At 43.4% G+C, this 27,499-nt stretch overlaps 1 protein-coding gene across 5 annotated transcripts in view; it reads right to left on the reverse strand.

Annotated features, from left to right (window-relative positions):
* LOC115357591 (cAMP-specific 3',5'-cyclic phosphodiesterase 4D) overlaps positions 1-27,499 on the reverse strand; it is a 119,612-nt gene that overhangs the window by 8,929 nt on the left and 83,184 nt on the right. For 3 of the 5 annotated variants that reach the window (XM_030049143.1, XM_030049147.1, XM_030049145.1), the window contains 12 exons: positions 18,698-18,889; positions 18,194-18,235; positions 16,338-16,374; positions 14,832-14,905; positions 14,692-14,741; positions 13,789-13,901; positions 5,440-5,533; positions 2,517-2,686; positions 2,323-2,421; positions 1,860-2,024; positions 1,007-1,106; positions 186-340 (listed from right to left, as the gene is read on the reverse strand). In XM_030049143.1, coding sequence (XP_029905003.1) covers positions 186-340; positions 1,007-1,106; positions 1,860-2,024; positions 2,323-2,421; positions 2,517-2,686; positions 5,440-5,533; positions 13,789-13,901; positions 14,692-14,741; positions 14,832-14,905; positions 16,338-16,374; positions 18,194-18,235; positions 18,698-18,889 — 1,291 coding nt within the window. The remainder of the gene's footprint in view (positions 1-185; positions 341-1,006; positions 1,107-1,859; positions 2,025-2,322; positions 2,422-2,516; positions 2,687-5,439; positions 5,534-13,788; positions 13,902-14,691; positions 14,742-14,831; positions 14,906-16,337; positions 16,375-18,193; positions 18,236-18,697; positions 18,890-27,499) is intronic. The other 2 variants (XM_030049144.1, XM_030049146.1) reach the window with 1 other exon arrangement.

Raw genomic sequence — 27,499 nt, forward strand, 5'->3', positions numbered from 1 at the left:
CCATCTATTTAAAAAATGATGGCCGTAACTGACTGCTGACCCAGTGCATTGCATTTTACTATACCCACGCCTTACTGAGTGGTGAACAAAATACAAAGAAACAAGCTGGCCTGTGACAGCAGGAGTATGGCACACTGATGCCAGGGAACAAGCATGCATGTCACCTATGAAATGGACTCTCTCACCATGTCGATGACCATCTTGCGAAGGGAGTCCCTCTGTTTCTTGCTGAGGTTCTGGAAGATGTCGCAGTTCTCCTCCTGGAGCAATTTGAAGCCCACAGCCAGATGGTGGTTCTCCAGCACCGAGGCATCGTTGTACATCAGCGCCAGCTCCGAGCCTGGAGAGAGGAAGGTGCAATAGTAACCTAGCCCTGTATACAAGAAGCCTCTTAGGACTACTGAACAAGCAGCACTGGTTAAGTCATGTGGTAAATAAAAGTGGTTGCTGATCAGCTCCCTTGTTCCTGAAATATTATTTACTGGTAAAATATAAGCCCTGAGGATGAGCATATTAAAAGCTTGGCATTGTTATATTTGGCAAGCTTTGTAATCACATTATGGCAAAAAAGTCTGTTCACTGGTTCCTGTCAGCATTCCTTCTGCAACGCTAACTAGGAACACTGACAATTCTGACTAAATTAGCTGTTTAAATGATGAGCCGACACCTTTCATATCGCAGGTAACAACTGAAGTAAAATATAGCACTGATGTACATTCAATCACCTGACCCCTAAAGCACATGAGGGAAAATTTATTGCAGCAAAACGATTCTGATTTTTTCAAAATCTCTTAAATTGTTCTATAGTGGTGTAACTACTCAAGTGTTTTCAAATCTTCTCAAGTGTTCTCAAGAGTTCCAGAGTGATTTTTCCGCTCTGTTCAAGTATTTCAAGACGTTCTAAAATGTCTAACGTATGCTTTCAGCCTGATCCCTTCTCTCTCAGGCAGTTTGTGGACTTTTTCCAAGCTGTTGTTGCTGCGGACAGACAGAGGGAGGAACCTACTGGTGTTGATGAGGAACTGGTTGGTGACTCCTGGGTGGTCGACATCATGGATGGCACTGGCGAACAGAACAGCCATGATCTCTAGATCTGTGAACACTGCCTGGGAAAACCAGACCACAGCACATACTGGAATTATACTGTAACTTGGTTTTAAAAAAAAACAAAAAAAACAAAGAAAAAGACTTTGAGGGTGTTAACTCATATACTGGAATTATACTTCATACTTAAAGGACAATACCAGTGATGTTGCATGTTTAGCCTAATATCTACAAAATGTATATACTTGTATATTTTTGTATATAGTTATTGTATATTCCTGCTAATCTTTTCACAAAGCAAGCAGTTTAAATTAAATTGTAAATGGGTCAAACATTCAAAATCACTTGTATGATCCTATATGAATAATCAGTAAGATTCACACATGCTCCAAGATTATCACCAAAAAGTATATGATAATACATTTTTGTTGGTCTGTCTCTTGCAAATAATTTGATATAGGTAGGTATAATTTGTTGAGTAAATTAATATCAATCATGAACACAAAAGCTATCAATAATGGGAAGGTCAGAAAGACTGTGTTTTATTGTCTGAGACAGAAAATGTTTAATGATGCTCAATACGAGTAAATGTAAAGACATTTAAATTTGCTCATAAAGTTCTGTTACTAAGAAACTTCAGATATAGATACAACCAGTTATCTTTCCATATTTCATTGGTTTTGACTGCATCCAATTATTAGATCATTTTAGCTGCAGAACAGTGACCGTGAGGTAAAGCTTCAGCGGGGTGCTCTGTGAGTTTGAAGCCTTTGGGTGTTCCAGCTCACAGCCTCGAGGCCTCTGGAGCAGCTTACCTCCAGAGCGGGAGTGGACAGCAGCACGTGGGTGGACTGCACTACATCAGCGGCGTGAATGTTGTTGTGGTAGGCTACGTCAGCATGGTAGTGGTCCTCCAGGGTCATCATGAAGGTGATGAAGGTGTCTGGTGGGATCTTAAAGGACTTCAGGAGCTCTCGCTCCTTACAGGGAACAAGGTCAAAACCAGAGAAAACCTCAAAGTAAGTGTTTTTTTCTCTCCTATGGTGCTACGTAAGGCTTGAAACTGAGCCTGGCTATCAGCTCAGTACTGGTCAATTCTGTCTGTGGCTGGATGCAAATAAATAAAGGTTAAATACAAATTAAAATAATAGTACTCCTCCAATTAAAACTGTTTCCTTAATTCATGTGGAAATAAGTTTTGAAATAACTTTTTTGAAATAACTTTTTTGTCCTTTGCGTTTTGGGTGAAGCAGGCTCCAGGAGAGGAGATGCTCCTACCTGGAAGATGGAGTACATGACCACCGTCAGAGGCCGGTTTCCAGAGTATTCTGCTATCTTGAAAATGTCAAGACCCCAACGATTAATGTCTTCAATCTCCTAGAGAAATAAGACAGAATGTCAATGAGACACAGTGCATGTGTGTGTGTGTGTGTGTGTGCCTGTGTGCCTGTGTGCGCGGTGTGTAAACCCACCCTGGCCAGCAGGCTCTCGTGCTGGGTGCTGACTCCAAAGCGGGGGATGCAAGTGGGTGCCAGACTCGGGCTGTGGGTGGCCTTCTTCACCCCACTGATCTGGGACATCGGCCTCTTGTTCTCCTTCTCTTTAGAAGGTGGAGACAGGATCTCCACATCATGCTGCTTCTCTGCAGCACACACACACACACACACACACACACACACACACACACACACACACACACACACACACATACACACAGTTAAAGCCTGATCACTGTTGTCTGTAGTAGCAGATGTGGTGAATATTTAGCAATAAAAATAAACATGGTGTCTAATTTGTGTACTGGAAGGTGTTTTCTGTTATTACGCCCCCAGATTCTAATTTTTCATCCGCACATCACAACAGAGCAGCTGCCACTCACAGGAACCTTCCTACCCAAAACAAAACACACATCCCACACTCTGGGGTGGCCCTACTGCAACTGTTACTAATACTATTATAACTCCAGTAATACTACAACAACATGCTACAAAAACACTTCCAAGTGCTGACCAGGAAACTGGATTCTTTTCACACAAACTCATCCGGGCAGATCTGAAACAAGCCCGCTCTCCTGTCCTTGCAGCTGATATAGCAGAAGGTCAAAGGAAATCTGATCCCATGTCTGCCTTGACAGTCTATCACATTATGTGCTGCCTTGCTGGGCATAGCAGGTCTCACAGGCCCGGTCGGTGAGCCATACACAGCGTGTCTCCACAACACAATATCACACAGAGAAATGTAAACGTTATTTCCACCACAACTGACTTGTGTCTGACTTGGATCAGTTAGCCATTTGTGTTACTTTTTAGCAGAAAAACCCCTCAGAATTGGTTTTACCGGCTCAGGAAAATTGCCCCTTGCACACAAAACCATTGAAATGTACTGTGTAAAAATAGCAGAAATTAGTAGGTCTCTTTCTGAAGTAATATATAACAAAAGTAATGCATAAGTTATATAAGCAGCACAAATTTTAAGAAATATTTCAGATAAGTAACAGAAGAAAAAGAAAGAAAAGTAGAACACAGTAAGAGTAAGAGTTCCAGCTTATAAAGCGGTATAAGTACATAAGAGTATAAATAGCATAAGGTATAAATACATAAGAGTGTAGTGGATATGCTTCATCTATATGCCAGTAGGTGCATGATAGGAGCAGTAAGGTGTCATTGTCCATATTGCTGCTGTCAGGTGAAAAACTGACAGCTTTTCAAGATAAACTGCCTATTTTTTTTTTTTTTGAAAAAAAGTTTTGAAAAGGTAGTGAAACATGAAAGTCACCACACCTCCAAAACAACTCAGCGAAACACACCAAAAAAGATTTCCACATGACAGCAGTGACTTGTCATCGTCACTACTGTGCATGCCTTGTTGAACAACAAACATGCGTTTCCACTCCAGACAAAGTGATGTGCTGAAACTCTCAATCTTTTTTCTTTTTTTTTTTTTGCTAAATGAGGACCAATATAACACTGGCAGCCTGCTTTTCCTCCAGTCCTCCGCATATCATCCTCAACATTTCAGCTCCTCGTGTTCAGCTGCTGCAGGAATATCAGCTCCAGCCAAATCCAGACCTGAGGAGGACCTGTGTGAGCACGCAGCATCGCGGTGCTGTCACAGAGGCCGGTGTGACGTCGCGCCGGGAGCTGCCCTCCACCTCGCCTCACCTCTGACCGAGTGTCTCCGCTTTCTCGAGCCCAAAGCCACGGTGTTCATTTCCCCGCGGAGCCGGGCTCAGAGCCGAGGCGCTCATGTCACGGCGACCTCCGACCGGCGGCTTCATTCTCGCTCGGCTGGACCTCCATTCTGCCAGCAGCTCTTGTTAAAGACCGAGGCTTCTATTGACGCAACACGCCGCTTAATAATAATTCACCTCGTTGCCACGGCAACGCCACACAGTCTGGGAGAACTGTCACTGCGTCTCCTTCTCCTTTAACAAAACCTCCCCATCTCCTCCTTCCTTTTTAAAATTCCTCCCCTCTTTTTCTGTTTCCTCCCCTTTAAAGTACAAAAAAAAATCTCCTCTCCTCATCTCCTCCATTGAAGAAAAATCCTCCACTCCTTTCTTCTGCCATGCAAAGTTCCTCAGGTCTTTCCTCTTATGTCATTTGAAAACACCCATCTCCTCTCCTTTTCACTTTCCTTCCCTTCAGAAAAACAGCTTTCTTTCTCTTCTATTTTTTCAGCTTTTTCTTATCCCTTTTTTTGCTTCCTTCCTCCTTTTCCTCACTCTTTCCTTAAGAACTGCTCTATCCTTGAAACTTCCTCCTCCTACCCTGTCCTCTTCCCTCCCTTTAAAAACAATAAAAACCTCCTTCTCTCTTTCCGCCCTGCCGTGTGAACCATGCAGTCGTGCTGGACAGCTGATTTGCATACTTGTTAGATGCTAAGGATCGGTGTAACATTCATTCCCACCTGACAGCAGCTCAAGTCAGATCTCCAACCTCAACACTTTGCTTGGTCTCTGTGTTAAAACATCTGAGTGCCTCCAGGAATTCAGAGCACTAAACATTTTTTAGATCAGTACAACATCATATTTGTGGATATTCTGTTTGTCCAGGTGTTGTGCAATATCACATTTTGAGGAAACCCGCCTGTAAGATGCATCTCACTGTTGGATTTTCAACATTTTCACTAATTTTCCAAGGGGTTGTTAACAAAATACGATGTCAATCTGTGTCATAATTCTGTGCAGTTTTAAGAGAATCATGCTGCCATGTTCCACTGCCCTGAGACACTTGTCAAAATGTTGGCAATATATACAGATATTTTGACACTGAGGCTACAAGTGTGAAACAACCCTCTTTCTTAAATCAGTTTCTTATTCTGCCGTGGTTTGAATCTCTCAAATACTGGTGTGTGCGCTCCGTTTGTTCCTTTGTGCCAGATGTTCCAACTCACCTAAGAAGGTGCTAGAGATGAACTCGGACACCTGGTTTCCTGAGCGGCTTGTCTCTGACAGCTGGGTCAGCTCTCGGTTCAGCATCCTCTTAAACTGAAAAACGAGAAACACACAGGCGCGTGGTTAGTCAGCGTGTTGGCTGTGAGTATTCGGTTGGATCTCCATGCCTCTCGCCACCTGACACTGCCAAAACCTCTGAAACCTTGGGCTCTGTTTCCTCTGGAGGAACAGCACACTCTTTTTTGTTTGGTGCCGGGAGGAACTTTTCCCTCCAAATGTGACCTGGTGGTATCAGCTGTTGGGTACAGTGTGGGTGACAGGCACCGCAGTATTATCTCTGAAGGTTTGCTTATGCTGATCACACCAATGTCACTGCAAAATGCTGCATCTTAAAAAAAAAAAAAAAAAAAAAAAATCATCATGACTGCTAGGCTTTCCATCACCCTGCCTGAGGAGCTTCAGCTTTTTATGTCCTTCATGCTTTTACTTTGTTTTCATATTTCTTTTACACCACTGTGCTGTTGCTTTTACTGTTAATTTTATGCAGTTTTTTTTTTGTTTCTTTGTAAAGCGACTTGTAACGGTGTGGTCTGAAAAGCGCATGACACAAATTTATATTCAGTATGAGAAATATATAAAGAAACACTGCAAACAAAAAAAGTACTGCATAGCATTTCCTTTTAATCAAAATTTATGCAGGAAAAGTGAGATTTTCTCAGGCATTTGCAAATTGCCTTTCCTCAGTGCCCCCGTATGTAATTCCATAGAATAACAGGAAAAAAAATACAAGAATATAGAAGTAAAATGGTTTTAATGGTTTTGATTAGCATGTTGGCAAACACAAAGTGATGTTTGTTGATGTGACTTGGACTTCAATAGCGGCTGGCTCCAATGTTTGTGAGGATGATTCTGATGTGGAGTGCCAGGCAGGACAAAAAAAAAAAAAAAAGTGTGACGTGTAAAGTAGACAAAGCTGCCTCTAAATCTTACCTGGCAACAGATAGAGATTTCACTACATATTTGCATCAGAAAGGGGGGAGACTGACGGGACAAAGACTCATGAGTTTACAACAATATGAAGCTCATCCTGCTGTTTTACCGAACTGCACTTTATTATTAGTGAACGCCTAAAATGTACATGCAGTGTCGATGTCCTTCTTATAAAGTAATAACTGCTGCAAAATGTAATAAACTGTCAAAAGATGCTAAATTGCTGTTGAAGATGAACTAAAACCTGTTCATGTGATAAGTTACTGCATGATATAATGACATCACATTATATTACTGTCTCTCAGTCGTGTAAAACATTTAATGTCTTCCAGTGATGATATATTCACATCACATTCTTAATGCAGCTTTTTTTAAATTTTTGTGTTATAATTTAGCTAGGTGTGGTCTCACTGGACAAAAAGCCTCTTGGTCTGACAGCGTGGCTTTCCAAAAATGAACATCCATAATTCCAAAAAGTCTGGAAAATGTCCTTTCTGTAGATTCAGTTTTTAGCAGGGGTTTCTTCAGGTTATGGTTAGGCTGAACAGGGGCTGGTGCATTTCTGGACAGAGATGCAAAACTCAGCATAACCCTGGCAGTCCCTGATCTCCAACAAATCCACAGTGTGGATTTATTTTCAGCGCAAAGGGCCATCAAAGCAATGGGCGTTTGTTTTCAGGATAAAGGGCTTTTCGGTCCAATGAGACATTTTTCTGACTATTAGGGTTACAGAATAATCGGCCGTTGGACGAATGGCATGGCACCACCAACACAGGAACGCCACAAGTATGTGTATTGTGTCCAGTACTTTACACACTGTACACTAACAACTGTATACCAGTCAATCAGGCAACATCAAGTACACTGATGACACGGCAACTGTGGACCCCCTGGAGCAAAGTCAGACGTCACTGTCTGGGTTCACAAGTGAAATCATGCACCTGAGCTGCCTTAAGATGCACGTCAGCAAGATCTGTTGAGACAGTACCAGCCCAATCCAAATCACATGAGAGGGCCTGTCATCAAAAGGGTATCCACTTACAAATATCTAAAACAGATGACAAACTAAAATTTGACAAATGCACAGCTTCAAAGTATAGTGGGATGCAACAGTGGTCTCACTTTGTTTTAATGTCAATCTGGATTTAAGGTCTCTTTTTTACCAGATTGTCAAACAAAATCTTCTGGGTTTTTGCCATGTTTGCCTTTTTGGCTCAGTGCAAACTTTAGGCAGAGATATGCTACCAAACTAACTGCTGTTGAAAAAAAAAAAAAAAAAAAAAAAAAAAAAATCAAAGTCATAATGGATGACGAGAGCTGACCTCAACACAGAAGTCTATGTATGTTTATGCCTTAAAAGCACTGAAGCGCTCTTATGTTTTAATGTCTAGCTGATGTGGCTTTTAAAATATGGACGCTCTTCTGCCAGGTTAATCTCCCTGTCGAAGGGATAATAAAGCTGATCCTAAATTTTGTTATATGAACAGTTTTTTTCTTGCAAAATCGAATTTGTTTACTGTATTATCTGCCATTTATTACATCAAGCTACAGGGTCTGTAGCAACTGCAGCATGTTGTGTTGATATTCATTGTAAAAGGGCATTAAAGGGCAGTTGTGGCATATTTTTTTATAACATTTATTAGCACTCACTTAAAAAAAAAAAAAAAAAAAAAAGATGAAGTAAGGTGACATGTTTTGGAGGGATTATTTCCTGGGGGAGACTGCCATTCCTTCCTGTGGCTTGTCAGGTGATTGACAGGAAGCAGAGCGTGATATAATACAGCCCAGCTATGAAAACACCCAACATGGCACAATAAATAAGCACAAACCAGTTTCTTCATCCCTGTTTACCAGGATGGATTCTGTTGCTGTGTTGAAGTTCTTTTCATCCTGTGCAGGACTAAATGGCAGCAAATGGCTTCTTCTGCAGGAGGACATGTGTGTCGACACTAGCAAGGCAATCCTGCACCTTTGGCACTAACTATAAAAAAAATTGAATGTGATCCTTTAAATTTGATCATTTACATACATGCATTCAGTCCTCTTTGCTGATTATGTAACAGCTTGGGCACGTGCTGGCTGAGGGAATATAGGGGAAGGAGTGGTGATGGGAGGGGAGAGAAGACAGGGAGAGAATGACGCTGCAGTGGTTACGCGGTTATTATGACACACACACACACACACACACACAACATGCAAAATATTCCTGCAAGTGCAAACCAAACCCAAATGTTTTTTTTCATTTTCCTGTGAATCCATCCTTGCAACAGCTCCCTCTAACACCTTTCTGAAACACACACACACTCCACAGTCATATCCATATTTGTGGAGTCGGTCCTGAGTCCAGATGATGCTCCTCACAGCCTGACAGGCGGGCGGAAACACCGCTGCGTGAAGCCGGCAGAGCTCTTCAGCATGCAGCGCCCTGCACTGCCGATCAATAGATCCCGAGGTAAACAAGGCAAAGCTGCCCACCAGCACTCCCCTCCACTCACCTGTAGGAGTCGCCGGCGCAGACGAGCCCAGAGAGCCGACGCAGGCATGTCCATCCCCACATGTTGATTTTCAAGGCTGGGAAAATTGCTCGCTTGCTCAGAAAAAAAAACTAAAAGCATAAGAAAACCCCACCGATCTGTTCTTTCAGTCCTGCCGCGTGCTCAAAGGGAGAGCCGAGCGCACGTGAAAATCGGTCGGTGCTATCAAAGTTCCCAGTGTCCCATACGCTGTCCTGGAGATGGGGTGGAAGGAGGGGGGAGGGAGGGGGAGGTGGGGGGCGGGAGGGTTGGGGAGCGACAGGCCGGGGAAGTGGTCTATCATCGGGATGAATGGGTGTGACTGCAGCCCAGCTACTAAACTCACTACTGTCACACACTGTCAGGGTGAGACGTAAACAGGGAGGGAGAGGGAGAAGGAGAGAGAGAGGGAGGGAGGGAGAGAATGTGAGGAAAGCCACCCCTCTGCTCCCTGCTGAGTGTGTGTCTCCTCTGCGGCTGCCTGCATGCTGGCTCCGCTCTCTGTCCAATCAGGTTTGTCCGGCTTCAGGGGCCGGTTAGAGGAGAGGGATCTGATTGGCTGGCAGGGGAGAAGGGGGAGAGAAGGTGGGGAGGAGGCGGGGGAGGATGAGGGGCAGCACCACCAGTAGCTGCCACGGGAGAGAAAGAGGGAAGGAGGGAAGGAGGAAAGGAGGGGAGGAGGGAAGGAGGGGAGGAGGGAAGGGGAGTGGCGCTGGTTAACTCTTTCAATGGAGGGAGACGCCATTCATGAGCCTGAGCGTCGGCGGCCCCATTCACACTGCCGCCCAGAGTGGAACAAATTCAGCTTTTTTTTTCTCTTCTCACATTTGACGCTGTCTAGACAGCAGCAACAACAAAAAGCTGCATGGAGTGGCAGGTCTTCAGGTCTGATCCGGATCACACCGGCTTCGCTCAGACGGCCAGGAGGAAGTGGCCTGGCCGTCTGTCCGGGGCGGCGTCACCTCAACCTCACTTCAGCCAAAACTCCAAGCACCGAAATGAAATGTGTTGGGACACGAGCACAGATGTGACTTTTGTTAATGTTGCCGTGCACATCTCTGTCACTTCATATTATTATGGGATTTGGGTAGTGCTGGGCAATATATTGATATTATATCAATACTGATTCAGATTCAGATTCAGATTGCTTTATTAGTCCCCGAGGGGCAATTCGGTTTCTACAGCAACATAAAATACATACAACAATAAACAACTGGGTAGACAACCCACTAAAACACATTCTAACATTACATGTGCAAAAGGGCAAATAGGCGCTCAGTGCAAATTCTGGGGTGCAGGGACCATACAGTACTTACAATATTATTCCATAAAAGTCAAAAAGTCAAAAAGTCAAAAAAAAAAAACTCAATCAAGGCTACCTCTGTTCAATAGGCTGATGGCAGATGGAATGAAAGAGTTGGCATATCTGTTGGTTTTCCTTGAGGGCTCCCGATAGCAGCAGGGATGTGAGACTAGGATTTTTGATACTGTAACATCCTCATAGAACGTAAGTGCTGTCTTTTCCTGGTTTTAAAGGCAGCATCACAGTAAAGAGATTCAGTTTGATGAACTGTTGTAGCTGTTCTATTATTTGTCTTTACCTTCTCGGTCATCATATACATAATACGAATGACTGTATATCAAAAAACATATTTGAATATTTTGTAAAAGCACCAGTAGTCGTCCCTACAACACTGTCACACGATTGATATTGAGGTTGTGGATCAAAATATTGTGGTATTTGATTTTGTTCATACCACCCCGCCCTAAAATCGAGTTACATCTTAGATTAGACGTGGACAAGTCATCCGTGTGTGAGATTTAAACGAGAACGGACTTCCGGTGTGTGTTCTAGCTCCTGAGAAATCAAAATGGTATCATGTCTTTCTACATTACACCACCAGGAAAATAAATCTATCTGAAGCCAGTGATGAGATCATAAACCACCATCATGTCTCTTTTCACAACACATTGGATGACTTGTCCAATGACATGACAGTCTGAGTGCTGCTTCAGGGGGTTCTCCACAACAACAGGTCAATTCTAGAGGAAAAGTGAATATTTGGGAATATTTTGCCATCAAAACGGTCAAATTTAAGGCACATTGGCTACCAGCAGCTTCAATCCAAAAGTACTATTGGATGATGTTAGCTGCATCATAGACTGTCCTGCCAAAGTGCAGATTATTTATCATGTCCTGTTGTCTCTCACATCAAAGCTAATCGAAATCAAACCAGATCCCCTCGGTCTTTGCCGAACCTGAACCGAACAAGGCACCACACCCACAGCGGAGCGCGTGGCTCTCACGTGATGCTGCAGTCAGCGGCAGCAGAAGAGGATCCAGCCAATAACAACAGAGTGCAGTTGTGTGTGTGTGTATTGGTGTATCGCATGGCATGTGTGTGTGTGTGTGTGTGTGTGTGTGCATGGGGGGTGCTACAAGTGCTTCCCATCAACTCCACAAATCCTTACTGTTATCTTTGCCTCAGACAGAGGGACTGGTTTTCTAGTGTGTGTATGTGTGTGTGTGTGTGTGTGTGTGAGTGAGTGTTGCGTGGGCGTACTGAAGCCATTTCAAGTGTGCTTGGTTCTAGAAAAGAAGACAGTGTGTTAGCTGCCCGTTGAGGAGACACTCTGGCTCTCTGTGCTCGGTGTTGGCACAGGCTGTTCTGCACAGCGCCGAGCGAGAGGCACGTCAGTGGAAGACAATGTGGACAAAGGATGGAGGCAGACAGCTGATATCGTCTGCACGGTACGCTGTGCTCACTCAAGAACACAAGCTTTTGACCCCACCGCTCCCAAAACGACTTTGGTAAAAACCATCCCACTGAGCAGTGCGTGCCGCCTCACCGCCGCGTGTCTGTGTTCTCTCACACCGCCACAGCACCTTTTGGGCTCCGTGTAGCCCAGTTTTAGGGGGTGGGGCGGGGTGGGGAGTGGATGTCCACATCAAACTGAGGATTAATTATTTCCAGGCAGAAGGTACATTCACTTTCACTCAATCAGAGTAAAATGCAATTTGCAGCTGTAGTTCATTACCCTAATGACAAAGCTTCCATTTTTGATGATTTCACCATGAATTATATATATATGAGCCCCTCTGTGACGTCAAAAGGAGAAAGGCGCACATTCACTTCCTGATGTGATTAAACTGAAAATGTATTAAGCAGAGGGAGAGGAGCTCTGGAGATCTGCAGAGATAATCTCACTGGTTGAGTTCACTTCAGTGTGCATGGCTGCACCTATGCCCAGCTACACTATATTACCAAAAGTATTCGCTCACCTGCCTTTACTCATACTATGAACTGAAGTGCCATCCCATTCCTAACCCATAGAGTTCAATATGATGTCGGTCCACCTTTTGCAGCTACTACAGCTTCAACTCTTCTGGGAAGACTGTCCACAAGGTTGAGGAGAGTGTTTATAGGAATTTTTGACCATTCTTCCAAAAGCGCATTGGTGAGGTCACACACTGATGTTGGACAGAAGGCCTGGCTCTCAGTCTCCGCTCTAATTCATCCCAAAGGTGTTCTATCGGGTTCAGGTCAGGACTCTGTGCAGGCCAGTCAAGTTCATCCACACCAGACTCTGTCATCCATGTCTTTATGGACCTTGCTTTGTGCACTGGTGCACAGTCATGTTGGAAGAGGAAGGGGCCCGCTCCAAACTGTTCCCACAAGGTTGGGAGCATGGAATTGTCCAAAATGTTTTGGTATCCTGAAGCATTCAAAGTTCCTTTCACTGGAACTAAGGGGCCAAGCCCAGCTCCTGAAAAACAACCCCACACCATAATTCCTCCTCCACCAAATTTCACAGTCGGCACAATGCAGTCTGAAATGTACCGTTCTCCTGGCAACCTCCAAACCCAGACTCGTCCATCAGATTGCCAGATGGAAAAGCGTGATTCATCACTCCAGAGAACGCGTCTCCACTGCTCTAGAGGCCAGTGGCGGCGTGCTTTACACCATTGCATCCGACGCTTTGCATTGCACTTGGTGATGTGTGGCTTGGCTGCAGCTGCTCGGCCATGGAAACCCATTCCATGAAGCTCTCTGCGTACTGTACTTGGGCTAATCTGAAGGTCACATGAAGTTTGTAGCTCTGTAGCAATTGACTGTGCAGAAAGTCGGCGACCTCTTTGCACTATGCGCTTCAGCATCCGCTGACCCCTCTCCGTCACTTTACGTGGCCTACCACTTCGTGGCTGAGTTGCTGTTGTTCCCAAACGCTTCCATTTTGTTATAATAGAGCTGACAGTTGACTGTGGAATATTTAGGAGCGAGGAAATTTCACGACTGGATTTGTTGCACAGGTGGCATCCTATGACAGTTCCACGCTGGAATTCACTGAGCTCCTGAGAGCGGCCCATTCTTTCACAAATGTCTTGTTTCACAGTCTGCATGCCTGAGTGCTTGATTTTATACACCTGTGGCCAGGCCAAGTGATTAGGACACCTGATTCTGATCATTTGAATGGGTGAGCGAATACTTTTGGTAATATAGTGTATGCAGGTTAGCTAAGCTGAATGGCGATCGGCGCAGAAGGAAAATGTGAATAAAAACATAAACAGCAATGAATTTTTTTTAAATTGGTTGGTGCCATTCAAGATGTTGGAAGCCCAGCAGGTTAACTATCTAGATAGCTCTAGGTTAATGTGGCTAGTTTGAGCTTGGAAGGTAATTCAGCTTATATTAGTAGATTTTTCCAAGATGAATGACTCTAAAACGCACAACGCTCCATTAAAACCCTTCAGTGCACACCTCATCATGGAGTTTCTCTCACATGTACCCGCCACAGCAGATTTGGTCGACTGCACTTTGATCTACAGGTTGGATGTCATCTCACCTTATTGGATGCCATCTCGCTGACCGAGTGTCGGGTCTGCAGCGTCTCCAGCTGGTCCAGACACCAGTCCAGCTCCTCCAGCGTCTCCACCGCCAGCTTCTGGTAGGGCTCCTCTGCAAAAGTCACAGGTCATGCAAGCACAGGGTCACAGGGTCACATGTGGCACTGCAGTGGAAACTTTGCAGCAACATATTTAGGCTAAGTGAAACCATTTTCATGCCAAAAATAACATGACATTTATGAACAGCCAGTGTTTCAAACCATGGGAAACATGCTATTTTGCTGCACAAAGGAATTGCACTGCAAAAACTCAAAATCTTACCAAGATTATTTGTCTTATTTCAAGTCAAAAATGTCTTATTACTAGTCAAAATATCTCATTACACTTAAAATAAGACATGATCACCTCAGAAGTAACTTGTTTTTAGACAATTGACTCTCGTTTCAAGTGAAAATTCGCTTGAAACAAGTGAAAATTTGCTTGTTTCATTGGCAAAATTTGTTTCTTGTTTCTAGCTAATTTTCACTTATTTCAAGTGAATTTTCACTTTTTCCACTGGCAAATTTTGCCAATGAAACAAGCAAATTTTCACTTGTTTCAAGTGAATTTTTACTTGAAACAAGTGAAAATTGTCTAAAAACAATTTACTTCTGAGGTGATCATGTCTTATTTTAAGTGTAACTAGAAATAAGACATTTTTGACTTGAAATAAGACAAATAATCTTGGTAAGATTTTGCATTTTTGCAGTGTGAATTGATGGACAAAAATACAGCATCTGGATGAGCAGTCCACCAAGCCACTAATAAGGATAATTTACCACCATGTGGACTCATGTCACACCCAGGGAACTATACAACCCAACACTCTAGCAGAGTTCAGTTTTGCTTCACTATGGACTGACCTGTTGGACATGGTTTACACATGGGCGGCTGGTTACTGCCTGTTGGCCGCCTGGAATGTACAACACACCAGCTGTCAGAGGAACATCAAGAAAACAACCAGCCAGTTATCCACCTGTCCAATTTATTTTCTTGCTCTTACTTGTTGCCCACACGATCTTGCAGATGTGTCAGAACAGCAAAGTTACTTCTCACTGTGCGCAGACTGGCAAGTACCTAATGAGAAAGAAACAGGGCAGGTAGAGAGATGAGAAATACGGGTAAATATGTTCCCCTTAAGACAGACATTAATCACACATCATGTTTATTACTAACTCAAGTCAAGTGTATATTTCAAGTGGTTAGGATTAGAGTTGGAACATTTTCAATGCACGCGCACACACACACACACACACACACACACACACACACACAAGTCAATTTAATTAAAAAATAAGGAGGATTGTGCTGCTGATGTGAATCTTTGACATCCGTGTAAGATAAGTGCTTTACAAATCAGCAAGCACAGCATGTACCAGACACTGTGAATGGCTTTGACTCAAACGTCACCCTGACACTAGACGAGTGGGCCTATCAAATCTCTCCAGTTTCCAAAAGCCTGATGTCACAGAGTAGACACGTTAAACTGCTCGAGTTTCAAAACCCCACACGGCTGACGTGTGTTCGTGTTCTGGGTTTTGGATTCCGCCTCCAGCTCGCTCTGCATAGTCAGCTCTGGGACGCGAACGCAGTGAAACTGAAACCTCAGGAGCACGGGCAGGATACAGCTGTGGCAGCACGGCCTCGGAGCACGGTACAGAATCACCACTTTGCTAGTGCCGGATGCTGATTAAAGTTTGTTTTTTGGCTCACAGTGAAGTACTTTTTGGATATGATCACATTAGAATGTCTCAGGGTTTTTTTTTTTTTTTTTTGTCTTGACCTGTTCTCAAACTTTGGCCTTCAAAGTTTGATTTCCTGTATTTCTGAATTTGATCCATTGAACAAGTGAGTGAAGTTGTAAATGAACACTGTACCTGATTCTTCACATAAAAACAACATGAAAACCAAGTAGGGCAATATACTGCTATGAAAATGTGCAAAAGTCAAATGTACTCTTAGCAGGTAAATTGCTTCAGTTTACCATCCACTGGTAGCTGATCCTAAAAGTTTATTTCAGAGGCTATTACTGTGAGCAGTGTGTCTTCTCTCTCTCTGTGTCTCTCTCATCCACCCACACACACACACACACACACACACACAAGCGGTATAGTACAAAAACAGCGTGTATTGGTGTGTGTCAAAAATAAGCAATCTCCTCCATACAGTATACATACAGTCTGACTGGAAACACTGTGTATTTGATTGTATGCTGTCTCTGGAAAAAATAAGTCTTTAACATTGAGAGCCAATAGACAGACACAACGCTGGGTGACAATTACAAACCAGGGTCACCAAAGAGACACAGGAAAAATTTGGCTGTGGTTGGGAATGTTGTCACCGCCAGCAGGCACTTTGGCAGGACAGGAGCAATTATTTGTGTTTTCCCCTCTCAATATAAATTTGGCTGATTAAACAGTGGGCCAGTGTCTAATGGTCAGAAAATGCCCTGATGCACAACCCTGTGTGTTGAAGGACGGGCGAAAAAAAAAAAAAAAAAGCTACTGACCTGTGCAAACGGAGTCACTATCATGTCTTCTCCATGCCTGCAAAAAAAAAAAAAAAAAAGAGCCCACAGACAAACACAGACAGATATCCAGTAAACAAAACATCTGAGCAGCCATAACACAGACCGGCTCTGGAAGTATCATGTGATTCCAAAACCTTAAAGTACAAATTACATATTATATAAGAATTATATTGAAGAGTTTAGGCTACTTCAATATACACAAATTATGACTACTAAAGAATACAGGGCTTGAGGGCGGGGGGGGGGGGGGGGGGGGGGTCTTGAGTAACACACTGAATATATGGGCAGGAGAGGAGAGATTAGAGTTTTAGTAATGCAAACATTTCACGGAGGCAGAAATAATGTCATTGGTTGAAGTAAAACTGAGCCAAAGAACTTTTTTTTTTTTTTTAGCCCCAAAACTTTGGCTTTTCTTGGCAGTGCTTTTTTTCACTCATGAAAAGATGGTGACAGATGATTAAAAAAAAAAAAAAAACGATGTTGCGTGCGAACATGGCCTCAGACTGAAGCTCTTATCTAGATTATCTAATGAACCAAGCTGACTTTCCATGTCAGGGCAGCTGTAGTAACCTGCAGCTGTCTAGGTAAGGGAAAAGTGAACAAGTCCCAGTACCCATTCTGTAATCAAATTAAACACTCTTTTCTTGTTATGTCCCTGTTTGAAATGGAAAGTAGATCCGGCAGGTAGCGTCTTGTACGGGGAAGAAATGACCTGATAACAGGCCTATAGCTGAAATTACTCAGGGGAAAAAACATGGCTACTGGGAGTTGTCTTTTTTTATACTGGCACAATCTGATTTATTTGCATTTGCCTATGTGCTAAAGGTGTTATTTTGGGCCAAATTTGCTGCACTATCGAAGTGATATAAGTGATATAGCGGAGTGATATAAATCTATATAAAGTGAATGGAGAGATGGAAATACAATATTGTGGATTAGCAGCCCAGGAGCAACTCATGAGGATATTTCACCACCATGTGGACTCATATCACACCCAGGGAACTGCACAACCCAACGCTCTACACCATCTACACCAAGTTCAATTTTGCTTTCATTAACTCAGACTCTGAAAAATATCAGAATTAGAATCAGAAATACTTTATTGATCCCTGAGTGGAGATTGGGTAACACCCTGCAGTTCTTTGGCACTGCCCATTGGGGTTTACTTAACCAATGAGATGATCTCCCCCTGCAGAGCATCTCTGGCTCAGAGAAATGTTTGCAGAAGTAAAACTCCAGTGTGCAGGGAGAGGTAAAGGACAGGTGTGTGTTCATGCGTTCAGCGCTGGGAGAACAGCACTGCACTGAAGAGCAGCATCACAACATGCACTGGGTGTCTGCTGAGGCCTCAGGGCAGATCCATGCAGGAGTGCAGCGCCAGAGACACACTCAGGTCAGCTCGTACATCCCAGCGTGAGAGGCTGTGGTGCCCAGCAAACATTTGGACTCGATAAATGAAGATTAATACGACATCTGTCACTGTACATGAACTAAATATTTGTGAAAAGCATTTTCCGAAATGTTTTAAGTATCACTGTGGGAAAATTTAGAGCTCGTTTGAGTTGATGTTGAACTTGGCCTTCTCCCTGCGTGTTGCTGTTCGTCAAATGCTTGCTGGGACTATTTTTTTTTTTTTTTTTTTTTTTTTTTCAGATTTACAGTGGTGATAGTTGTGGTGGTGGGGATCCAGGTTGTGTTCAGGCAGCAGTCAGGGAGAGCTGATGTGCTAGTAGGAGAGACGTGGTGGTGATGGAGGGGGTTATAAAACCTGAAAAAGTGGCATAGCCCAGGGGGATAGACAGAAAAATCACAGCAGTCTTCACACTTTGTCTCACCGAGGCAGCCAACTGACTTCCCAATGCTTCAATCCCTCCTCCCTTGGGAAAACAAATGTGAGTTGGACATTAAAAAAAAAAAAATCTGAATATTGGGCATGAAAAAAAAAAAAAGGATTTTGTTGGCAGTGTACATTTTTGTTGTTCATCTCAGAGACCTCTCAGGGAGCTAGACTCTGCTGTCCTCTTTGCAATTATAGCAGTTACTTCCACATAGTCTGTGTCTGAGTGTGGAAACTCCACAATACAAAAAACTATAAATGTCAGGGTATCTTTACATACACCCCTCCTCTCAGACTACATCACTTTGGGGCTGCAAAAGAGAACAACTCCTTAACTGAGATCCCAGCGATTCACTGTTTAAATACATTTATTTTTGGTGTCAGGTAGGTACAGCAAAGTACATCCAGCAGATTTCCGACCAAATACAAGCTACTAATTTTGCAAATGTAGGGTGGAAGCTATTGATCAGTGTTAAACTGATAACCCTGTTCAAGCACTCACAGGTCGCTGGCAGTGGAGGAGTTGCGGGACATGGTCTTGGGCGACAGGTCGAAATCAGAGTCGGAGCGGTAGAGGAAGGACTCGCGCCGCTGGCTGTGGGGGAAGTTGGCCTGGAGAACCAGACCGGACCCCGGGCTGGCCTGAGAGTCCAGCGGACTGCGGCCCACCGACAAGCCATTCTCCACATCAAAACTGCACAGAGAGGAGACAAACACGAGGAGGAAGAGAAGATTGCAAAGGGTTAATTTAAAATCCACAAGGCAGCAATGAAATAAAGACTACTGCTACTAATAAATCTACAATTTGCAAACAAAAAAGTTTAACAGCCAATAAAAGTGGGCATTAAAACAATAATAAACTAAACTTCATGCTACATAAAAATGCTACAAAGTGCTTTAATAGCCAATAAAATCAGGCATTAAACTTATGAAATTAAAAGCTTGCTGCTGGAGGGAAGGTCATGAGGTCACTAAAATTGCCACGGTTCATTCTCTAGGCAACTTGAATGTTGTCATCAAAATTTCATGGTGATCCAGCACACAGATTTTGAGATGTATCACTCTGAACGTAACTGCTGACCGTCACGCTGACGTAAAGGCATCCCCTCCTCACAAGGGCAAAATCAAGAAGACGTCACAGGTAAAAGAAAAGAGGGTGAAGAAAAATATATATTTTTTAAAAAATCAATAAAAAAAAAAAAGCAAAAATAACCAAATAAAAAGTCTCTAAAAGGAGTTCAACTGAGGGACTTAAAACTATACAGATACAAGTGTGAACTGTAACAGACACAATAAGAGGAGAGGCAATGTTTAATGTATCTAAAATGTATAAATATATATATGTAGCATGGTTCAACACTGTCTGCTAGAATATCAATTCATTAAAAAGTAATAAATAAACAAAATATAGCCATATAAACCAGCCTAAAAGGCAAGATTTCTCATACACAGTCAGAGGAGACAACAGTTCACCTTGCGATTACAAGGTTACTGGCTTTTCGCAACCACACACACACACACACACACCCTTCCCTTCGACTATATCTCTGCTCCATATTACGTCAGGGATGACTTCATGCAGGCTTCGTCAGCAGTGCTGCACACACACACACACACACACACACACACACACACTCTACCTGACTTTCCACCCTTGTTGCTGCTGTCTAGCACAGAGCTGCCTAGCGGGCCTGCAATGCCTACAGCTATTGCATTTAAGCGTTTGCTTAAGGAATTAACACATTTTTTCATTGACATACACACAGAGTTAAAGATTTTTGATGAGACATTGCTCAAATTTGATATTTACAGTGGATTATATTTGAAGGTTTTTTTTATTTTCAAAATGTCTACAGGCTTTTTCAGAGTAACCCCATGGACAAATGTGTAATACGGAATATGCTTTTTTCTGAAAATGTATAGTTTACCCATCTGTCAGTCAAAAAGCATTCAAACATATAGGAGAGTACACCCACTCCCTTCCTGAGTGATGTGCCCATCTACTTAACAGTGTACCCACTTCCTCACCTATCACTACAGCCCTGCCCAGTGAACCAACACCTCTGCACTGACACAACTTCTTGATCAGTTCCCCCCTCAAAATGATCATCACCGTCCCTCCAGTCAGGCCAGTGTGCACCATCCTGAGCCGCCACGATGTTTTAGAAAATCCTGAAAAGCTTTTGCTTACCGCCTTGCCTCCAACCTTATCACAAATGAAAATTCCTCAACAGAAGTCAGATGTTGTAATCAGTGCACAAGGGGATTTGAGTGGGCATTGATGATGGGGAACACACACACACACACACACACACACACACACACCCCACACCCTCCACACAGACACAGTCATAACAGTCGAAAAGACCAGCAGGGTGAAGGGCTGCTGCCACGTCTATTTTTAGCTCAGCCTGCCTCCAGCGGTCCAGCAATAGCAGACGTCTGATAAATGAAAGATGGCTGTTATGCAATCGATGCTGAATGAGGAAGGGTGTGTGTATGTGTGTGTGTGTGTGTGTGTGTGTAGGTTTGCACTAGGGCGGGGGGTTAAAAGATGAAAGGAAAGAGAAAAAGACTGAAAGAGAGAGAGAGAGAGAGTATTCGTGAGGGCTGTATCCAACACGATGATGCAGTTCAGCATCTCACAGCTGATTGGCGCGACGCGGCAGAGAGGGATGGGACTGCAGTGACAGGGCTTACCTCAATGATAATATTACCCCCCTCCACACACACACACACACACACACACACACACACACACACACACACACACACACACACCATCAACTCCCCTCAGAGTCGCTGGCCGTGACGAGGCTCCATCAGACAGAGGAGGCCTGTGACGTCAGCAGCTATAAATAGCTCTCCCTGTCAAGACGTGTGTGTGTGTGTGTGTGTGTGAGGGGGGAGCTCATGAATACATACTGACACCCTGCCCCCCAAAATTTGAACAAAAAGCTCGAGCATGTCAATAATCTTAGTCCCATCCTAGGATTTCAGCCTGCTTTGTGTTACCTCCTGTACATTTTTCATTTTCATGTCCAAAATTACAAGTGCTCAGTGTTTCCCTTTGAGTTTTCTATTCATCTTGGTGAAAAGGCCTTGGTGAAATGATATATCGGTGTTAACACTCGTTCAAGGAGAATATACAAAATACATCAAGCCGCAAAACCGAGTCTGCAAAAGAGGTTTTACAGACTAAGTTTTGGGGGTTTGCAGATTTTCAAGTGTATTTCTCCACTTTTTCTGTCGCTGTGTTCAGATAGGAACCTGCATCGTATCATGTCTGATATTTAATAATCACATCCTGTGCATGTGGGTGTTTCTCTCGTATTTTGTATACGGTTATTGGAAAAAAAAATTAGTTTTGTTGCTGGATCAGTGATGTTTCCCATTTCAAAGACTGACACTGATAAACACTGACTGAACCAAAGCCTTTCCACAGACAGTTTGCTAGTGTGTGCCCGTGGTGACATCCAGCCCTGCAGTCTGCCATTCGCTGCCCTCATACTGGAAAAAAACCGAACCAACAGGCCTCTGATTGGGACACAGCACCCCCTACTGAGCAAAAGCGGTGCTGCAGCAGCATCACACATCTGCATCCATCCTGCACTGGCGCTCAAGTAATGTTGTGCAGCAGCAGTTGCCAGAAAATTCCCTGTGATGCCTGGTGTCAGAAATTTCCAAACACTTCCCCCTGGGGAGGACGCAGCCGCATCTCTGCTTCCTCAGTCTGCAGGGAAAAGAGCAACTTCAACAACCGGTTCGATAACTTCTACACCATTTTCCACAGCTAAGTCATAGGACCTCCATAACTGTTCAAAGTTTTCTTTCGTGACCATCAAAGTTTTTTTTTTCCAGTCTAGTTTGCGTTCTAGTGGGCTAAACAAGCGAATACCATGAACGTGTGAAACACAACATTTCTTGATGTTCCCTAACTTCCCAAAATAAATTGTCAAACTGATAAAAAAAAAAATCTGTCTTCCCTACAGTGTTATTACTATGCCTCTAAATATGCTATGGATGATATTCCAGGAATTCCAGGCCTGCTGGGAAGCTTGCACAACATCTCAGTCCATCTGTAATGGTAACTGACGCAACAGTGCGTCTCCCAGTTCCAGTAAACAGGCATGTCCTTTATTTCTGGCCATTACTAGTAAAATCAAGTCAAATAAGATGAAGGGAATGTTATGGCTCCCTGAGGGGAAGAACAAGTGTTAAACACAAGTTTTAGCCGATAAACAAAACTGAAGGATGTGACATGAAGAAAATGTCATAAAGAATATTCACTCAGTGTCCACTTCATCAGGTCCACCTGTCCAGTCTAATGCAGTTCAGGTCAACAGCTCTGCCATAAATTCTACCTTTTAACAAAGTTTATGTTCAGTTTTTGTTGACATTATGGAAGATGTGTACATTTAATTATGTTTTTTTTTTTTTTTTATTATTGAGGTTGTAGTTTGCAGAGGTTTCAGAGGTGTTTCTATTTTTTTGTCCTCCCTATTTATATTCATGAGGGGGACAGAATAGTGGAAACAGCTGTCAGTAAAATGCAGTCCAGTCCAACAGCAGCACTAACTATGAGCTCAATGCCAAACACAGAAGTGAATGAACACCTCTGTTACCGTGACAACAAGACAAGCTGAGCATTATGGGCAGCAGGAGAGGAAACTTTATGGCACAACAGATGGACAGGATTGTATTAGATTATACAGGTGGACCTAATAAAGTGGCCACTGAGTGTATATACAAATGTTCATATACATTATAATGTAATTTGATATAACTTTATTATGCTGATAAATAATTAGCATTATTACTACTAATAGTACTACTTCCATTGCTGCTGCTACCACTACTTCTAATAACATATTGATGCACACTTCATATAAAGGGACAGTTCACTTCATTTTGGAAAAACTGTATATTATTTCACTCGCCCTTTTTTTATTTAACAATTGGAGTGTATCAAGACAATTATTTTTCAGAAGTCCACTTCAATGGCAGGTGGCTAACAGTTAGCATTTGGAGCATCCAGCCAGTATCCAGCACTCAGTAACAGCTGGAATTAACAACAATTTTTTCGAAATTGATGAATTATCCCTTTAAAAAGTGATATTACAATCACTTTATATCAAGTGATTAGTACAGACAAACAGTGAAATATTGATCAAATCTACAACAATATGTAATCAATCAAACTGCATCATATTATGTGACAGCACGGGGTGGACTAGGTGCTCATTTGAATAACAGTCAGTGTGGCTGCACATGTGGGATGTGAATATGAAGCTGCAGTCAATCCAGAGGGGAACATGGACAGCTGCAGGAGAAATAATGTGAGATGATTAAAGTCCCTCAGAGGGAATGAGGAGGCAGATTGTTGATTCCTGTCAGCACAAGTCTATCACACACACAGAGCCGCATCCACTTCCCGAGGTCACACACACACACACACACACACACACACACACACGCACTTTTGAGGCAAGATCTGTGAACACTCAACTTATTCCCATGTTTGAAGTGCAGCCTAACAGCTCATCATTTCCTCATGACAAACCTGCTGACCTGCTGTGAGGATCACTGACATGGCGCCCAACAGACAGGCAGGTAAACAGACAGACGGACAGACAGACAGACAGACAGGCAGACAGGCATCTTGTCAGTCACAGCAGCATAACAAGCTGACCTTGGTGTGTGCAGCATTGTTCTCTATTTCTCTGACGTAAACCACATCTCCCTTTTTTCTTTTTTTTTTACTAAACTTTACATACCTACACACACACACACACACACACACACACACAAACACGCCTAACTCTGCTTTTGTTCCCAGGCGAGGAAATTTCACTGCGAGTTGGCTCCTAATCCTGCCCTGTCTCCCCTTCTCTTCCTGTAAGTCACAGAAAGAAAAATGCAGTTTGTGTGTCGTCTGTGCACTAGATCGTGCTCAGACTGGATGTGCAAACATTAGTTGTCCCATTCGACTCCTATAACTAGTAATACTTTTCACAAGTTTAGCTGGCTTGTTATCTATTTAGACATTAAGTTCTCCAGTGTTCCTCCATGATGGAGGCAGATGTGCACTGCGGGGAGAAAACTGAAAATCCACATTAAAAGACTCACAAGACTCTAAAAGTGTATTTCAGCCCTGATGCATTTCATATTTCAAGCTATACTTCTCACCATAAAATGTGCAGGCAGCCTCTGTTATAAGAAGTAACTCCCCAAGGCTTGCAAATACTTTGAGAAGTTTTTTTTTTTTTTTTTTTAAAGTTTGATACTATACATGAGCACACCAGTTGTGGATTGAACATCAATTACATTTTGGGATAAATCCAACCCAGAGTAAAATGCTGCCATTTTACATTTCTGCATGCCAAGAAATATGTTGACATGTAGACATTTTTAAACCAAAAATACGTTGCATATCAACAACGTATTCTGATCATTTTGGATATCTAATATATGGATACTCAATTTTAGTGTTTCACAGATATCGGGACATCCAGTTTGAACCCGGGACATTCCCTGACAAACCGCAACATCTGGTCACCATATTCTCGATATCATTCAAACAAAATTTAATGAAGAAAATGATGATACACCATAAACTGATATTAAACTGAGAGTAGATCTTTTCCACAGAGGTTATTCTGACATGAAATAAAGAGATAAACCCAGGAGGAGCAGGAGCCTGGCTCTGCTCACCTGTAAGGAACGGACCCTTAATTAATGTCATTAGCAACACCTGTGTTTACCTGCTAGTACAAGTCAAAATGGCGGCTGTGAAAAGGCTCTGCTGGCTGAGATGCTTGTCCCGCAAGCAACAATATTTGTGAGACTTTCCAAAATCTCCTGAGAATCTGGTGTGAACCCTGTACAGGCAAACTTATTGTTCAACCGCAGAATGTCACCGGCTACCTCACAGCTCTCTGCGGCGCCAACACACACTGTGTGCGTCTCTTCAAAAATGCAACTGCGTATGTGATGATGCAAGACCCCGAGAGCTGCGGTTGGTCTGCCTGTGCCAAATCGAATGCTTTTTGGCCAGTCAGTGTGGAAAGTTGGGCAGTGCTGTTATGTTATGACCCACGACCAGTATCCCCAGCGGGTAGTGTGATGTGCCTTGGATACGTTCAGAAACAACAGCCGTTTGCCCTAAGCCCTGCCCTCTGTCACACTCCCTTGAGGCTGACTGTGTCGAAAAGTTAAGCACATCTTCGCACAGCCATCACCAGCCTTCCCATCAAGTTGCATGAAACTCCGCCCAGTGTCTCTTAGTCCAGGGTATATGCATGAATCTTGAAGTTAATTTTAATACCTTTTTAAGACTTTTTCAAGACCCTTTCAATAATTTTTAATACCTCACCGCACAACGACAGAGTACTTTTTACCACGGATCTTTTTGTAGGAGATATGTTGCTCGGTATGTAGTGTTAGTGTATGTTTATGACTTGTAGAACATAATAAATTATCTTGAAGGAGTAGATGCTAAATTATTATTTGTTTTAAAAATGTAAATTATCAAAGGGACCTAACAATTCAACTACCATGAGCAGTAGTATGCCTGTGATAACATAGATTGAAAAATAAGTGCGTTCGTAATATGCACTGGGAGCGCCAGAGCGTACTTTGTGCTTCTGAATTTCCACCTGCCCGCTCGCTCTGGCGCTCTCAGAGACAATTTACGAACGCACCCACAATAGCCTAGTTTTTTATGTACCTGTTCATCTGTTTTTTAATAAAAATGAATAAATTCACACAGTTTTACGATGTTTTTGGGACTCAAACTCTTGGACAGCTAATTCAGAAAAAAATACTTTCAAAATGTAAGCCTTTATAAAGTCGTGATAAGACTTTTTAATACTTTTTAAGGGTCTTAAATTTCCCAACATTGATTTATCACCTTTTAATACTTTTCAAGACCCCGCGGATACCCTGTAGTCATCCTGCTGACAGCCGGACAGGAGTGACCACGTCACCCCCTGCTGGAGCTCTCACCTCCTGGGCGGAGGTCATAAAAGCTGACCTCCTTATAAAACCCTGTCGCATGGGAAGCCTTCTAAAACAAAAGGTTTTAAGTTTAGAGTGGGAAACCCAAAGCACCACGGCCAGTAACTCCGCTGATCGCCACCAGCTGTTTGCGTGTGTGTGTGCTCATGGGAACCAGGGCAGAGGGATTTGAAAAACCTCTCTGGGAGAGAAAACACCAGCCAGAGCCAGATGTTATCTGGTGGAGGATGACACAGGCCTGAGGTCAAAGGTCCGCACACACACACCCACACACATACACGCACACACACACACACACACACACGCATACACACACACACACACACACACACACACACACAATCCCTCCTGTTTTCTTTCCTTGTGGCGTGGGAACTGGCTGAGGGGCCTCAAACATCACACCAGGAAAGAGGCGAGAAGAGGAGAGAAGAGGAGAGGAAAACAGATGAGGGGACCCTTCATGATTGTGCTTGTGTGTGTGTGTGTGTGTGTGTGAGAGCGAGAGAGCGGCAGAGAGAGGAATATGAACTCATACGAGAAGCAGAGTGTGGCGCTGACAAACAGGAGGAACCTTTGAGAGGGGCAGTGGGTGATCACTCTGTGTGGTTCTGCTTGTTGACTCTTGTGCGCTTGCTTTTGTGGGTGCGTGTGCCCTTTGTTACGTGTGTGTGTGTGTGTGTGCATGTCAAATGTGCACGGGCGTGTGTGTATGTGTGCGCAGTGGTTCCCTCCATTGTATGTGTGGTGGCCCCATGGTCGTGTCCTGGCATGTTTGTGTGTAAGGGCTGCGTTAAACCTCCTGCCTATTGTGCATCTGATCTTAGATCAGCACTCCCCCACCAACACTGTGCCAAAGGCAGCACAAACAGATCCTTCCTTTTTCTGTCTTTGTATATTGTTTTTACGCAATGTGTGTGTGTGTGTGTGTGTGTGTGAATTGATGCAGAGAGTAGCAAAATAGATACTGTATATGTATGTCAATGCACTAAATTAGCACTTTAAACCTTTCTGGATTACAAAAAAAGCACCAAAAACACGTGACCAGCACCGTGTCCAGTGTTTGTTAGCAAACTGCTGGCCACTGCTGCAGACGAGCGCCCTGGACCAACACGGAGCCGCCACACCTCCCCGAAACCAGCCGCTCTTTCCATCCACCTGACCAGTCACTCCAGATCGCTGTCAAAACACTGCAAACGGGCCGTGTCCAACGTCAACATCTGATCTGAGAGCAGCGTGTGTTTCTCTAAATATAGCCGAGGGGAGGAGAAGGTTGTGCCAAGTCAAG

Source organism: Myripristis murdjan, chromosome 4 (genome assembly GCF_902150065.1).
Source record: "Myripristis murdjan chromosome 4, fMyrMur1.1, whole genome shotgun sequence".
In the NCBI taxonomy this organism is placed as follows: domain Eukaryota; kingdom Metazoa; phylum Chordata; class Actinopteri; order Holocentriformes; family Holocentridae; genus Myripristis; species Myripristis murdjan.